Source organism: Chiloscyllium plagiosum, unplaced genomic scaffold, assembly GCF_037043375.1.
Source record: "Chiloscyllium plagiosum isolate Xiang-an unplaced genomic scaffold, Cpla_swu_hap1 HiC_scaffold_2, whole genome shotgun sequence".
Classification (NCBI taxonomy): domain Eukaryota; kingdom Metazoa; phylum Chordata; class Chondrichthyes; order Orectolobiformes; family Hemiscylliidae; genus Chiloscyllium; species Chiloscyllium plagiosum.
Window position 1 is genome coordinate 122,392,371 of NW_028270140.1, and position 17,195 is coordinate 122,409,565.

The 17,195-nt window shown below is 40.5% G+C and overlaps 1 protein-coding gene across 4 annotated transcripts in view; it reads left to right on the top strand.

Moving 5' to 3' along the window:
- The window catches only part of pde8b (phosphodiesterase 8B), a 302,418-nt gene that overhangs the window by 215,113 nt on the left and 70,110 nt on the right, over positions 1 to 17,195 (top strand). For all 4 annotated transcript variants that reach the window (XM_043707141.2, XM_043707150.2, XM_043707123.2 and 1 more), the window contains exons 3-4: positions 12,641 to 12,831; positions 15,666 to 15,725. In XM_043707141.2, the coding sequence (XP_043563076.1) occupies positions 12,641 to 12,831; positions 15,666 to 15,725 (251 nt within the window). The remainder of the gene's footprint in view (positions 1 to 12,640; positions 12,832 to 15,665; positions 15,726 to 17,195) is intronic.

Below are 17,195 nucleotides of genomic sequence, written 5' to 3' on the forward strand. Positions count from 1 at the left end.
AGCAGGCTTAGATCATAGGTTTTAATTGTAAATCAATTCTGTTTAAAACATGCATGTTCTGATGAAGTATCACTGGACTTGAAATGTTAACTCTATTTTTTCTCTACATAGACTGCCAGACCTGCTTTGTTTTTCCAGCAATCTCTGTCTTTGTCCCAGCATCAGCAGTTCCTTGTGTTTCATTTCTGAAGTTACACATGTCCTTACTTTCCACTCTCTGCATTCAAAGGATCATCTCCACCATTTCCACCACCTGTAGCAGGATGCGGTCACTGAACACATCTTCCCCTTCCAATTCCTCTATAAACATTCTGCAGGCACTGTTCCCATCAAGAAACCCTGGTTCACTCCTCCATCACTCCTAACACTTCCATACAAGATGTAACACCTGCCCATTCATTTCCTCACTGCTCTGTCTAAAAGACTCCAAACACATCTTCCTGCAATCTAGTTGAATACGCTAGCTGCACTCAACCCACTCTCTTTTACATTGGCAAGACCAAATACAGACTGGGTGACTGCTTTGCAGAACACCCATCTCGGTCTGTAGGAATGAGCCTGACCTCCCAGTTGTTTCCCATTTTAATAAATCACCTTATTATCATGTGAACATTTCTATCCTGGGCCTGTTGCAATATTCCACCATAAGATCTTGTTACACCTAAAGGTCACAATATTGAATTAATTAACTTTAGAAGCTGACCAAATAATGTCTGTTGTTCATTTTTCTTATGTTCTTACTTCCACTCCCCCCTTCCCCCACCACCTTATCATGTTTGTGACTGTTTACTTAGTAGGAAGGAAAACTCCTCTCCCTTTTACACCTTTACACCTTTTCTCCACAATTAAAAATCCTTTTTGCATTGGGCCTCCACACCATCCATCCTCTTGCTCCTCCTCTGCCTCTGTCAAAAATCTAAATAAGAACTTTTTTCCCCACACCTGTCAATTCTAAAGAACAGTCATATCAGACTCAAAATGTTAATTCTCTGTTCTTTCCACAGATGCCAGTAGACCTATACTGAGTTTTTCCAGAAGGTTCTGTACTTGTTTCAGATTTCCAGCTTCTGCAGTATTTTGCCTTTCGACAAAGATTATGAATGAGCAGTCAGGCTACAAGTAAACCACCAGACCGATTTCCCTCTCAAGTGGGCTATCGAACAATTTAAACTATTACAGCAAAGTGCAAAAAGAATATAACTGTATAAACCAACCAGCTCTGACCCAAGCACCAAAAACAACAATGCCAGACAATGCTCAATAAAGTTGTCCTTACTAATATTTTGCACCAAAATGGAAGAGCTCTCCTACAAACTCATCAAACAATCTGACATACTCGCCAAATCATACCCAGATGTCAATTTTCCAGGTTCCTCTATCTCCATCTCTGGGTATATCCTGTCCTGTCAGCAAGACAGACACAGCAGAGGTGATGCCGCTGTGGAATGTAGTCAGGTGGCACCGGCCCTGGGAGTCCTCAACATTGACACTGGACCCCATGAGGTTTCAGGGCACAAGGTCAAAATGGGCAAAGAAACCTCCTGCAGATGACCATCCACCATCTACCCTCACCTGAATTTTGAACAACATTAGGAGAAATACTGAGGGTAGAAAGGGGACTGAATGTAATCTGGTTAAGGGACTTCAATAGCTATCCCAAGAGCAGTCTGGCACCACCAAAGCTGACCAGGTTAGCTGAGTCCTCCTGAAGAACATACTCCACAACTGGACCTACTTTCAATGGTGAGGGAGGCAGTAGCGGGTGGAAACCTAATTGACCTCATCTTCACCAAAGTCCTTATAGCAGATGAATAGGAAGAGTTTGGAGGGATCTGGGCCGGGTGTTGGCAGGTGGGACTAGATTGGGTTGGGATATCTGGTCGGCATGGATGGGTTGGACCGAAGGGTCTGTTTCCATGCTGTACATCTCTATGACTCTATGACTCTATGTATCTGCCCGTGACAGTATCTGTACATGATCCTTCTGGAGATCAAGACTTGTCTTCATATTGATGATCCTCTCCATTATGTTGTGTGGCACTATGTCTCCGCACAATAGGATAAATTCAGAACATATCTTTTATCACAAAACTGAGTATCTATGACTCCTTGCAGGAATTATTTACAACCACAACTCGTAAGATCACCAGTAGGAAATGCTCAGTAGGTCTGGCAGCGTCTGAGAGAAAAACAGAGTTGATATTTTGTTCAAATATCACTCCTCTTCAGTTTGCTGGTCTATTTGTAAATTTGAGCAATAGACAGTGGAAGTGTCGAGTTCATTTCCTTGGAAAGCCAAAGTATCTCAGAAAATTTTAATAACAGGCCAAGCATTTTCTGCTTATTTAGTGCAGTGGCTATGCAAGTGTATTTCCCATTAACAGAATATTGCTGTCTGTTCAAAAAGATGTTCTGTCTCCCACAAAAATAGAACAACAGCAAATCTGAATTTAGATGTTGATGCAAAGCCAGGTTCCTTGCCTGTAGGTCTCAGTGATTGGCTAATTTTATTCCATAATCCATAATGAGCACAGTATAGGGCATTGCTCAACATTTGTTGAATAACCTTGAGTGAACTTAAAGCTGTGCTTAAAGCTACGTTAACAACCAAGTTACGATAATCAATCAGGCACATAATGTGGCTCATTTATGCATACTGGTAGTCACACACATTTATGTGCCAAGACCTGTTCACTGCAAATAAAAACATGGTGTCCAAATGTTGAGCCTTTTTTGAAATTGCATAGGAATTTGGGAGCCACAGTTCCCCACTCCTTTCTCCATGGCAACATGTCAGCCAATTACACTCCACTTGCCAACAATTCACAAAGTTTTCAACAGTGGTAATAATTGTGCGCTTGTTCAAAACTTTTGTTTTGGAAACATATTAATTTTTATAGGACTATTCAAATGCTGTACTACCCAGTGAATGTTTATAATTGAGGAGTATAGGAATAGTTGAGGCATTCTTAAGAAGGAAATCCGGAGGTCAAAAGGGGATATAAGGTAGCCATAATAGATAAGGTTAAGGATAATCCAAAGAGATTCAAACGAGCAACTAGGGAGAGAATAGTGCCCTTACATATCAATGAGTCCATTTATGTTTGGAACCACAGGAGATGGATGAAATACTAAATGAATGTTTTGCATCAGTGTTTACTATGGAGAAAGACATGGAAGCTAGAGAACTTGCGAAAATAAATAACGATGCCTTAATAAGAGTCTATATTACAGAAGATGAGGTGCTGGAGGTCTTGAAATGCATCAAGGTAGATAAGACCCAGGGACCCAATCAAGTCTATCCCAGGACATCATGAGAAGCTAAGGAAGAAATTGTGAGGCCACTATTAGAAATATTTGTATCACATACAGCCACATGTGAGGTTGCAGACGATTAGAGGTTGGCTAATGTCATGCCTTTATTTAAGAAAGGCTACAAGGAAGACGGAATTATAGATCAGTGAATAGTAGGTAAGTTGTTGGAGGGGAATCAGAGACACAGGATCTACATACATTTGGAGAGATAAGGACTAATTAGGAATAGTCAACATGGTTCTGTGCATGGGTAATCGTGTCTCACAAACCAGATTGAGGTTTTTGAGAATGTGACCAAGAAGATAAATGAGGCCAGAGCGGTAGATATTGTTTTCATGGACTTTAGCAAGACCATTGACAGGGCTTCACATGGTAGACTTGTAGTAAAGTTAGAACGCATGGGGTCCAGGGAGAGCTAACCAGTTGGATACAAAATTAGTAAGAGACAGAAGATGGTGGTAGAGGGTTGTTTTTCAGACTGGAGGCCTATGACCAGCAGTGTTCCACAGGGATCAGTGCTGGATCGACTGTTGTTTGTCATTTTTATAAATAATTTGAATGAGAGTATAGGCAGGAGGGTTAGTAAGTTGCAGACGATACCAAAATTGGTGGTACAGTGGACAGGTTATCTAAGAATATAGTGGTTTCTTAATCAATTGGGCCAATGGACCAAGGAGTGGCAAGTGAAGTTTAATTTAGATAAATGCAAGGTGTTGCATTTTGGTAAGACAAACAAGGGCAGGACTTACACATTTAATGTTAGGGCCCTGGGGAGTATTGTCGAACAGAGAGATCTGGGGAGTGTTGTCAAACAGAGAGACCTATGGGTACAGGTACATAGTTCCTTGAAAGTGGTATCACAGGCAGACAGGGTGATAAAGAAGGTATTTGGCACGCTTGCCTTCATTGATCAGAGTATTGAGTGTAGGTGTTGCGGTTGTACAGGATATTGGTGAGGCCACTTTTAGAGTACTGCATGCAGTTTTAGTCACCTTGCTATAAGAAGGATATTATTAAATTGGAAAGGGTGCAGAAATGATTTACAAGGATGTTACCTGGACTGGAAGGTTTGAGTTATAAGGATAAGCTGGGATTTCTTTCCCTGGAAAGTAAGAGTTTGCGGATGACCTTCTAGACATTTATAAAGTCATGAGTGTTGAGTTATCCCAAAAATAATTGGCATCTCTATTGGCAGTGCCATGTTTAGAAGCCTGTTGTGCACCTGGACAATCCCTGGCAGTCCAGAACTGCCCTGCATGGTTCCGGACATTTGTACCGTCATGGCAGACAAGGGAGAATTTTTGATTTGATTTGATGCATTATTGTTGCATGTACCTAGGTACAGTGAGAAGTTTTGTTTTGCACACAGTACAGACAGATCATACCAGACAAAGTGCATAGGGGTAAAAGAACAGAGTGAGAGATTTTAACTGGGGTGGATAGGATCTTTGATTATGTTGGCTGTCTTTCTGAGGGAGCAGGAAGTATAAATCGAGTCAGTGAATGGAAGGTTGGCTTGTGTGATGGTCTGGGCTGTGTTCACAACTCTCTGTAGTTTCTTTTGGTCCTGGGCAGAAAAGTTGCTATCCCAAGCTGTGATGTATGCAAGTAGAATGCTTTCTGTATGCATCTATAAAAATTGTTGGGAGTCCTTATGGACATTCTGAATTTCCTTAACCTCCTGAGGAGATAGAGGCATTGTTGTGCTTTCTTGACTCTGCCTTGCTCTGCAGGTAGGGACCTGAAAATCCTGTTGCATGGGGTAGTGGAGAAGCAGAACACTCTCTTTCCCCAGGCCAGCAAAGGAGATCATGATACCAGACCTTGCCCAAGGTACCCACCCTGATCAATCTAATTTCAGCTACCTGGAGAAAGCCCAGTACTAGAGGAAGAAGGTCAGTTACATCCTTCTATCTACAAGGTTAAGCATCGCCATCCTCTGTCTGATACCTCCAACTCAGTCCATCTCTGCAACCATACTCACCTCCCATCAAAATTGAAGATGTAAAATGCTCACTATTGCCTGCAAAATCTTTCTTGCTACCACCCACCACAACCACTGACATCACTAACACTCTTCTTTGCTTACTCGTATTCTTAGGAAATCTTCTCCCTTTACTAAAACTAACTGCTGTGCCAAAAACCCATACCTCCTTAGTAGTTGCCTCTCTCTTTGTGGGAGGAAACAGTCCACAATAGGGCAGACAGAGTCAAGATAGGCGCTGGAATGCTCAACAGTCAGTTCCTCTTCCTTAATGAGGAGAGGATTCTGACTCTGACTGCCCTGAGCGATTGACTGTGTCCAAGTTTCTGGGCTTGTGTCAGAAGCTGCCTTTGACTTACAGTGCCAGTTCCCTGAGCAAAGGCCAACTTCCCTTGATTTGACTGAGTACCTCTGGCAACATGACAATCCTGCTGCCTTTCTGTCTTTGGTAAATGGCACGGCATGACTACAGTGTGGTGAGCCTGGTATCTTTGGCATGATGCAAAAAGGCAAAGCATGGCAGGGGTTTTGGGAACATTGAGGCCACAAAGTGGGTAAGCGCTAAGATGGCTAGTGACTAGGTCAGAGACGCAGTGTGGTCCAGTCTATGAATGGTGCATATCCTTGAGTTCAAAGTGTCCTTGCTGCAACATGTTTATTTTTTCTATTCATTCACTAATGGAATGTGGACATTGCTGACTGACCTTGAGAAGGTGGTGTTGGGCTGCCTTCTTGAACTGCTGTAGTCCATTTGGTGTACATACAGCCAGAATGCTATTCATTAGGAGTTCCTGGATTTTGACCCAGCGACACTGAAGGAACGGTGATATATTTCCAAGTCAGGATGGTGAAGGACTTGAAGAGAAACTGCAATGTATCTTGTTGTTATGCCCTGACGTGCAGCATGAAGTACAGAAGTGCGCATGATGTAGATTGGAGATTGCTATTAGACTGGCACATGTTCAATGTCTGGGAATGCGTGTTGCACAGAGACACCATTACATGGTGATCAACATGGAGACTCTTCACAGCCAATGGTTATCTGAAGTTGCCAGGTACCCACTCTGACTTCCATGTCCAGAGTTCTTAGCATGTACTTTGCTAATGGCTGATGGAAAGATCTAAAGCTGCGTATTAGTGGGTTAAAGTTGCACTTAATTAGATCACTAACAAGCAATAATCCCCCTTTATAGGCAACTCGCAGCTGCTTATTGAGAATTCCTCCTCAACACACATAACATGGAAATGTAGAAGATAGAAGCAGGAGTAGGCCATTGGACTCCTTGAGCTTGCTCCACATTCAATATGATCATCGCTGATCATTGAGCTCAGTGCTGTAATTTCAGTCTCTCCCTATATCCTTTGATCCTTTAACCACAACAGCTATATCTACCTCCTTCTTGAAAACATATTGGTTTAGCCTCAGCCACTTTCTGTGGTAATGCCACAGGCTTATAATTCTCTGGGCGAAGAAATTTCTCCTCATCTTGATCCTAAAACATTTATCCCTTATCCTTAAACTATAACCCCTATATTTGGACTCTCCCACCGTCAAGACAACCTTCCTGTATCTAACCTGTCTAGTCCTATTGGAATTTTATAGCTTTCCGTGAGAACCCCCCCTTCTAAACTGCAGTGAATAGAACCTAAACAACTCAATCTCTCCTCATATGTTCGTCTTGCCATCTCAGGATTCAATTTGGTAAACCTTGGGGGAGATAAAATTGCACACAATATTTCTGGTGTGACCTCACCAATGCCCTGTATAATTGCAGCAAGATATCAGTGTTCCTCTACTCGAATCCTCCAGCTATGAAGACCAACATACAGCTTGCCTTCTTAACTGCCTGCTGCACCTGCAGACTTAGTTTCTGTGACTGGTATATGAGAACATCCAAGTCTTTTTGAAAATTCCCTCTCTCAATTTACAATCATTTAAATAATAATCTGCCTTGCATTTTTTGCTACCAAATGGATAACCTCACATTTATACTGTGCCTGCCATGCATTTGCCCACTCACTTAGCTGGTCCAAATCTCACTCCAACACCTCTGCATCCTCCTCACAGCTCACCCTTCCACCCAGCTTTGTATTATCTGCAAATTTTGAGATATTACATTCAGTTCATCCAAATTATTAACACATATTGTGAATAGCTTGATTCCTAGTACTGATCTCTCCAAGACGTCATTCAGAAAGAGACCCATTTATTGCTACACTTTGTTTCCTGTCTGCCAATTTTCTATCCATCTAAATATACTAACCCAATTCCCATGTTCTTTAATTTTATGTACTAATCTCTTAGGTGGGACTTTGTCGAAAGCCTTCTGTAAATCCAAATAAACTACATGCACTAGCTTCCCAATCAACTCTACTTATTGAATCCTCGAAGAATTCTAGTAGATTTATCAAGCAGGATTTACCTTTTGCAAAACCATACTGATTATATCTGATTCTACCTTTGCTTCCTATGTGCTCTATTACAAAATGATTGATTATGGACTCTTCCCCATCTATGTGTTTAGTGGGTGGAGAGTGTTCCTAGGATTGACGATAAGCAACAACTTGTCCTGGACTTCCCACGTAGATACAACGGTCAAGGAGGCACAATAGTGTCTCTTCTTCCTCAGGCGGCTCAGAAATTTTGGCATGTCCATAAGGACCCACACCAACTTCTACAGATGCACCATTGAAAGCAATCTGTCTGGTTTCTTGGTATAGCAACTGGTATTCCCAGCATCATAAGAAATTACAGAAGACACTGACCCTCTGAAGATCCTCCTGCCCAGATCCAGCTCCTATCCCCATAAACTGACATTTACCATGGCTAGCCCACTTAACCTACACATCCCTGGGCACAATGAGCAATTTTAGCATGGCCTATGCAACAAATCTGCACATTTGTGGGAGGTAACTGGAGCACCCCTCACAAACCCATGCAGACACGGGGAGAACATGCAAATTCCATGTAGATAGTCACCCAGTGCTGGAATCGAAGCCAGGTTCCTGGTGCTGTGAGATACCGGTGTTAAGCACTGAGCCACCATGCTGCCCCAATAGGCCAATAAATAAATTAATCTGAACAACTGAGTGTTTACAGACCAGTTACTTGGCTTAATTGTAAAGAACAAAGCAGATAAAATATTTCATCATTTATGATTTACAGCAGTATTGCTATAACTGCTTTCTATTTCGTAACTGTGATGAACTGTAGCAGTTCATAAGAATTACTGGGAAATGTGTATCTTTTCCAATTTTTGATCATTTCTTTGTTTAATGTGAACTGTCATGGAATTCATAGCATTAACGCTTCCAACTTACTGTTAGAGAGTGGAAGCTTTTATGCAATTTCAATAATGAACTTATATTTCTGGAATGTCTTACATACCCTCAGAACACACACAACGCTCGTGATTGGAAATGACCTGTTGTTGAAGGTTTCTGACTGTCTTGCACATGGCAAGGTCCAACAAACACAAATGATCTCTTAATCTGCTTTTGCTAGTATTAGTTAAGGGAAAAGTTTTGACCGAGACACTGGAGGGAATCCTGTGCACTTTCTAAACACATTTGCAATTGCAATTACATCTTACTGTGAAAGTAGACAGTGTTCCATTCAAAACTGTATTGTCCAGATTAGATTTCATTTTAGGAGAGTAAGCTATAATTGGGACTTAGGAGCAGTAATAGACTGTCCAGTCCCACGAGCCTGCTCTGCCATTCTAGATTGTAGCTTTTACATTATCTCCATATCCATGATGTAATCAATCACTAGAAATTAATATCTGTGTCTTAAATTTACTCAATGACTTAGCTCCCTCAGCCCTCGAAGGTACAGAATTCCAAAGAACCACTGCCCTCTGAGTGAAGAAATTCCTCCTCATCTCAATTAGTAAATAGTTTGTCTTTTATTCTAAGACAGTAACTCCTGGTTCTAGACCCTACAGACAAGGAAAATATCCTTTCTGCATCTACACTTTAAGAATTTTGTAACTTTTCCATGCAATTGCTCTCCTATTTCTAAACTCCAAAGAATACAGGCCCAGTCTCCTCAATCTCTCCGCTTAGAACAGACTGACGATCGCAGGAATCAGTCTGATGGACCTTTGGCTACACTTCCTCTATGGCAAGGGGACTAGAACTGCACATAATATTCCAGTTTGATGTCACTAATTGAAGCAAGACTCCTTTGCTCCTGTACTCAAATTCTCTTCTGATAAAAGCTAACATACTGTTTGCCTTCTGAATTGCTTGCTGCACCTGTATGTTAGCTTTCAGTACCTGGATACCTTTGGACATTAACACCATTCTCTCACCATTTGAGAAATATTCTGTGACTTCGTTCCTCCTATCAAAGTGGAGATCCTCACAGTTAACCACATTATATTCCATCAGCAGAGTACTTTCTCACCCATTCAGCTTGTCTAAATCTCCTTGAAGCCTTTTTGCCTCGTCTTCGGAACTCAAATTCCCTTCAGGTTTTGTGTTATTGCATATTTGGAAATATTACAATTGAGCCTCACTCCTAAATCATTAATATAGATTGTAAGTAGCTGTGGCCCAAATACTGATCCCCATGGCAACCCACTGGTCATGGCCTGTCAACCTGAGAATGACCCATTTATTCCTACTTTCTGTTCTTTGCTCATTAATCAATCCTCAACTTATGTTAGAATATTATCTCTAATCCTCATGCACTTTCATTTTGTTTAGTAAACTTTTGAGTGGGACTTTATCATAAATGTTCTAGGAATCCAAATATATTACATTCACTGATTCTTCCTTATCGACTCTGCTCATAACATTCCCAAAATAAGTCCAACATAAATCCACATGGATTCTGTTCAATCGGATATTTAATTATCAAACATCAGTAATCACTTCCTTAATAAAGTTCAAGTACATTCCCTACTATTGACCTTAGGCTAACAGGTCATAGTTCCCCAATTTCTCCCTCTTTCCTTTCTTAAACAGTGGAATTACTTTCAAAGCCTTCCAATCTGCAGGCACTGTTTAAAAATTAATAGGATTTTGAAAGATGCATCCAAATTCTCTTTAGCCACTTCTTTCGGTGCTACAGGGAAAGTAAATGTATTGGTGATTATCTTTCAAAATCCTATTAATTCTGTAACAGCGAATGCAGATTGGAATCTTGAAGCAGAGGTTTGATCTCTATATACTAAGCATTTCAAAATTATTAACAGAATAACATATTCTTCAATCAGTGCATCCACTTACAATTTTGGAAGTACTTGTAAAATCTTGAGAGCTTATATAAGTCAGAACCATTTTCACTTTGTGTTATACAACATGGTTCTAACTGTTCTAAATGCAGATTTCCCATGCCACGCAGTGGTCATGCTGGAGTGTGCATCTGCTGATGCCCAGTAGCCCTGCTGAGTGGACATACAGGCAGACAATGGACCTACCAACCCACACTGTTGGAATATTAACTGGATTCCAGATTGAGAAAATGATTAGGTTAGGTGTAAGGTTATTCACAAAAGGGATTTAGAATGAGTTCAGACCAGAGGCCAATGGCAAGAGATGTGATTCTGATGTTGGTTGGTCCAGTGCAGGTAGTAGTGAGCCCTGAGGATTGGCAACTGAGTTTGGGTCCGGTGTAGACAGTGGTGAAGTGATGGAGGAGGGATAGCAGCGCAGGCATCATTGATGACGAGCTGGCTCAGAACTGATGGACTCTCTTTAAGCTATATCTTACACTTTTTTCCTCAAAATTATTCAAAATGACACAGAATTATGGGGACAAATGAAAGCTTCTCCCTGTATTTTATTGTATTCTTACATTAAAATAGATATGACAATAAAAAAAGATTTTTGTTACTACAGGGTCTGGAAAACATCATGTGTCCCACACAGAAATAAGGAAATAACTCACATTCTGGCCTTGCCAACAATTGGACTGCCAGCTGACACTATTAAGGGCAGTAGTACTTCAGGTACAGCATGCTCAGTTGGCTCAGGAGGCTTCAAATCTTGTAGCACGCTGCAAAGACCAGTATTAACTTACCCGATAAACACAGACTTCTCATGCGCTCTTCCTCAAAGACATCAGAAAATTCACTTGCATGTTGGTTTGGTGGTCTGGGTCATGCTGACTACAAGCAGCAGTCACATGACTTCTATCTTCTCACAGGCTCACTTGTCCCTCCTCCTAGTTGGTGAGGCTACTGTTACTTGTTGCTGCTTGATCCCCTTCCTCCATCCAAATAAATGAAGAAGGAATGGCATCATATTGAGTATTTCTTACAGGGTCTAATGCTAAATAAATGAAAAATAAAGCAATCCCCAAACTCCAAAATCAATTTGAAATGCAAGAGGTACAATTAATGCACAGATTCCTGGGATCTGAATGTCTTGTTGTTGTGTATGACTTTAGTTTTGATACCTGAATTCCAGATAAATTTTATGCTGCAAGTTTGTCACCTGGCAGGATTTCAGATTTGTCAAGTTAAAATTGCATGTCTCCGAGCAATACAACAAATCACAGTTTGCTCCAGGTATCAGCCTATTTCTGACACACGCATCAGTCACAGAAATAGTGCCTGGTTATAGTAGTAGAGGGTCCAGGTATGATGGGCCAGTTAAAAATTGAAGAGCGTGCTTCTAAACTTTGAGTGAAGCCCAGATTCAATTTGCTGTTCAATTTGTATAATATAGAGATTGAAGACATCTGTGATAATGTGTCAACATGTTTGGCGCAAGCTCAGAATGTCACAATAGTACTTGATATTGCAACAGTGATAAATGAAAGTTTCTATAAAATACTTGTATATCACGACCATGGCTTGCATGAATCTTTGACTTACAATCTTTAAAATTCCTCAGTTGCAACACTAATAACTGTGAGTAATGTAAATCAAAATTGGATTTATTATGCAACAGTCGCAAGTCATTAATCACAAGGGTGGCCTAATATGATATGCTTATCTTATACAGCATGATTGTACCCTCAAATAACAGCTGGAGTTGAGGTGCACTTAGAATCACAGAATTGTTACAGTGCAGAAAGAGGCCATTGGGCCCATTGTTTATGTACTAGCTCACACCCGATGTAATATGTCATCCAGTGGGCACTAGATTAAAAAGCAATTAGCTGTGAGAAACCTGACTGATTTACCCTCCCTTCTTTATAATTCCGGATAGACAGCAATTGCAATGTCCCTGTGATTGTTCTTAGAATTAAGATTCATTATTCTCAGAGATTTGATGACTATATTACACCTTCTAATAATGTCATTTATTATGTGTAGATTGATCCAAATTTGGCTCAGTGGGAATGCGCAGCAGAATCTCACCTGATATAACTTATCTTTGTAGGTTCTATTGGTCTTTGCTAAAGAGGACAGTCAGAGTGATGGCTTTTGGTGGGCATGTGATAAAGCTGGATACAAGTGCAATATCGCACGGACACCAGAGTCTGCCCTGGAATACTTTCTGGATAAACATCATGAAATGATAGTCATTGACAACAGACATGCCAGATGTTTTGATGCTGAAGCTCTTTGCAGGTAATCCGACAGGTCTTTTGGAAATAGATCTGCAGCCTGTCAGACACAGTCATGGTTTCAGTTCCTAGAATCAGTATTTCTGATTTGCATGTTTGAATTATGGTAAGTGGAACTATATTAGTGACATACAGCAGAATCTTATGTTAGAAGGTTTGACAGAGGGGGTAAGCTTTGGAGTGGCCTTCTTAAGCCCTACCCCAAACTGTTCCAATTTTACAGCCTAGGGCAGCTCACACAACCTCATCTTCACCTGAGACTATAAAGTGTTCAGTTAGTGGCCACTTAAGGGCCACTTCCATCACAGCTTTAGTTTTGCTGTGCTCTTCACTCTGTTCAGCTTTGGACAAGAAGGGAGGAATGGGATTCCAAATAAAAGCACTGTTTACACATTGGGTGGTTCCTACACCCAAAGGTCTTACATTTGTGGGTATTTCTTCCCCACCCCTGGACTCTCTGTCAAGATTCTATCTCCTTTCCATCCAACTGGGCCTCACCACCCCACCCTGTCATGACACTACCACAACTTGACTGTTTTGATCCTGGACTCCAGTACTTGGAATCTAGTGATGCAGTCCAAGGTCTGGCCACAGCTGCCACTTCTGCAGCTGACACCAGCTTGGCAAACTGGGTATCTGAGGCAGGACTTTGTCTTGAGTGCAGGGCAGAAGTCCCATGTCCAGATGGCTATAAGGCTGCCACAGTCAGACTCTGCAGTTTGTGGAGGGTGGAAGATGCTGTCCATATGAACAGAAGATAAAGAAACTGGAGTAGATCATATCATTCCTCAAGCTTAATCCACCATTCCATATAATCATAGTCGATGTTACACCTCAGGCTCTCTTTCTCATCCTATCCCTTAGTTCCCTTAGAGTCTAAGAATTTGTGTCTAAATGTGTCTTATTTGGTCAGTTTTGCAATTTCTTTGTTTTAAAGTTGCAACATGCTTGTTTAGGTTGATATCTAGATTCCAGAAGATTTTACAGTTTTTTTAAAATTCCATAGCGATATCACTGTGGTGTGAGTTAGATGGTCTTATAGCGTAGTGAATAACACAAATTTCTTTGGCTATTTACAGGTAAACAGTACTTGACACTCTCATTGTCTATTCAAAGATTTTAATTTTCTGAAAGGCTCCTGTGCCTGTCACATTTCCTTGTGGTCGAATAACTGAGTAGGTCAGAGAGGAATTTTCCAGGATTTTTGTTCCCTCATTTGCACACCTTTCTACCTCTTTTTTTGTCTCTTCCAGGAGAACGGTTGCTGGGTTTAAGGGGATGTAAGGGGTGGGGATGGATGGGCATTGGAGGATCGTATGTTTGGTGGTTGGTTGTGTTGTGACGGGAAGGGGGAAAGGAAGAAGTGTTCAACCACAATGCTCTGACCATGATGGTGCTAAAGGCTTGATGAACCAACTGGTCATCTCCTATTCATTTGTTTTATGTGTTTAATTCAGTCAATTTGCCTCAAACCATTGATAAGCCAAGCATATATGAGTGAGAGTTTTTAACAGGGACTTTTACGATACTTTAAAAATACTCATTGGAAATGAGATAATGTAAGGTATTTGATTGGATAGTGAATTATCATTTTGCAATCACCTTGTGAACATAGTCCTTTTTTCCTAAAGTCCTGATACTACTAAGTAGATGTCTTTCATTTAACTCCAGATTTTAACAGAATCTTCCCAGCGGGAATAGTATAGGCCGCATTTGATGTTATGTTTCAGCAAAATCAACCTGAATATGTCACATGCCTGCCAGTTCTCAGAGGGTTGGTTAAGTTAAATTAAAGTTTATTTTTTATATCTAGTTCTACCATTTTCTGCTCTTAATTCCCATACGGTGTCACTTGCACAAACAATTTATGATGATTCAGAAGGAAGAAATTATTTATCATATTCAGGAAGGTCCATTTTAACTCTTGAGTTGAAACTTTATTGCTGGAACAGCACAGCAGGTCAGGCAGCATCCAGGGAACAGGAGATTCGACGTTTCGGGCACAGGCCCTTCTTCAGGAATTTTAACTCTTGGCAGGATCCCCAATGCAGGGAGTTAAATATGGACAGCAATGATAGTACAGACATTGGATAAGTCTTGGGAATATCTGAATCTCAACAGGTTCCAAATTTAGGTTCAGTTGTGTAAGTGTAAAACGACTCTAATACTGATTTGGTACTGATCGATGTTACTATAAAGAGGACAGTAGGTTAGTGGTTACATTTCTGGAGAGATGTATTGGAATTGCCCAATGGCAGCTGAAGAAATTTAAATTCAATTAGTAAATAAATCTGAAATTAAAAGGTACTGTCGTTCGTAATAATCACGAAGCAGGGAGCAACCCAACTGGCTCACTAAGTGTCCCTCAGGAGGGAAAGTCTGCCACTCTCCCCAGTCTGACCTACATGTGACTCCAGGCCCACAACATTGTGCTTCATTCTTAACAGCCCTCTGAAGTCAAGTTGCCAAATGAGATTAAAGTATTCACAGAGGTTTAATCACCTGACTTGCCCCCAAGCTCCAGTCAACAGTCAACCATCACATCCATCCTTGTGACACACTGCCTTCATCATCAACTGGAAAGCAGAAAGAATTTATTAACCAATCGTACCATGCTTGACTGTCCAAGCAGACTCTTTATTTTCCACAAAAGGAAATATCCAAAGAAAATCACACGATTTTAGGTTTCATCAAAATCTTCATGAGATTAATGTAACAGTCACTTTAGAATTTGAGAATTGAAGAATAAATCATGGTCATTTTTTGAAGATGTTTTGCAGGAAGTTAAAAAGTAAGAATCTTACACTTTATAAATGTTTACTTCTTTTCATTCCTTAGGTCAATTCGAGCCACAAACCCTGGAGAAACCACAGTGATCCTGGTTGTAGTTCCTCAGTTGTAAGTACCTCATACTTCAGTATGTCACTGAGCAATTAAACTGCTTTCCAACAAAGATAAACAGATCAGGAAATTCCCCTATGGATTACGAGGAACATGATTTTGTGATCTCTGTGTTCAAAAGTTATAACAGGGTGCATTTAAAAATGCTCTATACTGCAGTCATTAGCCACATATATCCATTGATTATAACATCAATTTATAACATCTTGGCTATAACATCAATCCCTTTACCCAATCATAAACAGAACTAGCTCCCATTAATCAAATTGATGTTCTTTTAAGGAAGGATATAAAAATTATCCACAGGATAGAAAGAATTAGGGTACCACTCATTGCCAAGATTTAAATCACAAGATGTACTGAATCAAATGTGCAACTGTCAATCTGCTGCCAGTATTGGGGGTTTATATGCATTGCTCTTGGGATGGGAATTCCACTCAATATGCTACTTGATCGTCTCAGCGGAACTTATGGCTGATGAAAGCCAGTGCATTGCCCATACCAGATCTAATGAGGTGCTCAAGATCACGCTGCATGTCTCAATAACTTCCAAATTCTCCACTGCTCCACAGAAACATTTAAAAAAATGTTGGTGGTCATCTATCAACTGTAAAGAGAATAAATAGGTCAGTATTTTGAGTTTGGATTGTAACCAAGGACAATGCTTGAAAGTTTAACCATCTTTTTTCTTTATCGATGCTGATGGATTTGTATATTTCCCACATCTGGTATTCTTGTTTCATTTTCATAAAGGAGCTTCCATCAACCGCTGTTGAGAAATAAAGCAGCTGGAAATATTTATAGCATTGGTAGCTTTTTCAAAGGAGCTTAAGCAAAGAAATGTTCCTTAAATTGGGGAATCAGCAGATAACATGCCAAGGACATTCATGGTGGAATAATCAAAGGCAGGCTCAGATTGAATATGTAGCCCTTCCTCAGTATTGATAGCCCTTATTGGAGCTGAAAGGTGCTCTGACTTCTGGCAGTTACCATTGGGATGGGTCATTTCTACAGGTATGTACTTCCACCCTGACGATACTAGAGATCCTCTCACCACAGTTTGGAACGGGCTCTAAGAGCAGAGTGGTAGCCAGCAATCCCCTTCAATTTCAATTGTGGTTGAAGACAGAGGCTTTTAGGATTATAAATCATAAACCTAGAGTGATTCCAAAGTGCCTACATTGTTTGAATATGTATTAACTCCAGCACTTATAGATAAAAATATACCAGAGACCAAAACAAGAGGAAGCCTTATTGCCCACACAGCATATTCAATCAGTCCATGTATGATTATTCCACCATGAATGTCCTTGGCATGTTATCTGCTGATTTCCCAATTTAAGGAACATTTCTTTCCTTAAGCTCCTTTGAAAAAGCTACCAATGCTATAAATATTTCCAGCTGCTTTATTTCTCAACAGCGGTTGATGGAAGCTCCTTTATGAAAATGAAACAAGAATACCAGATG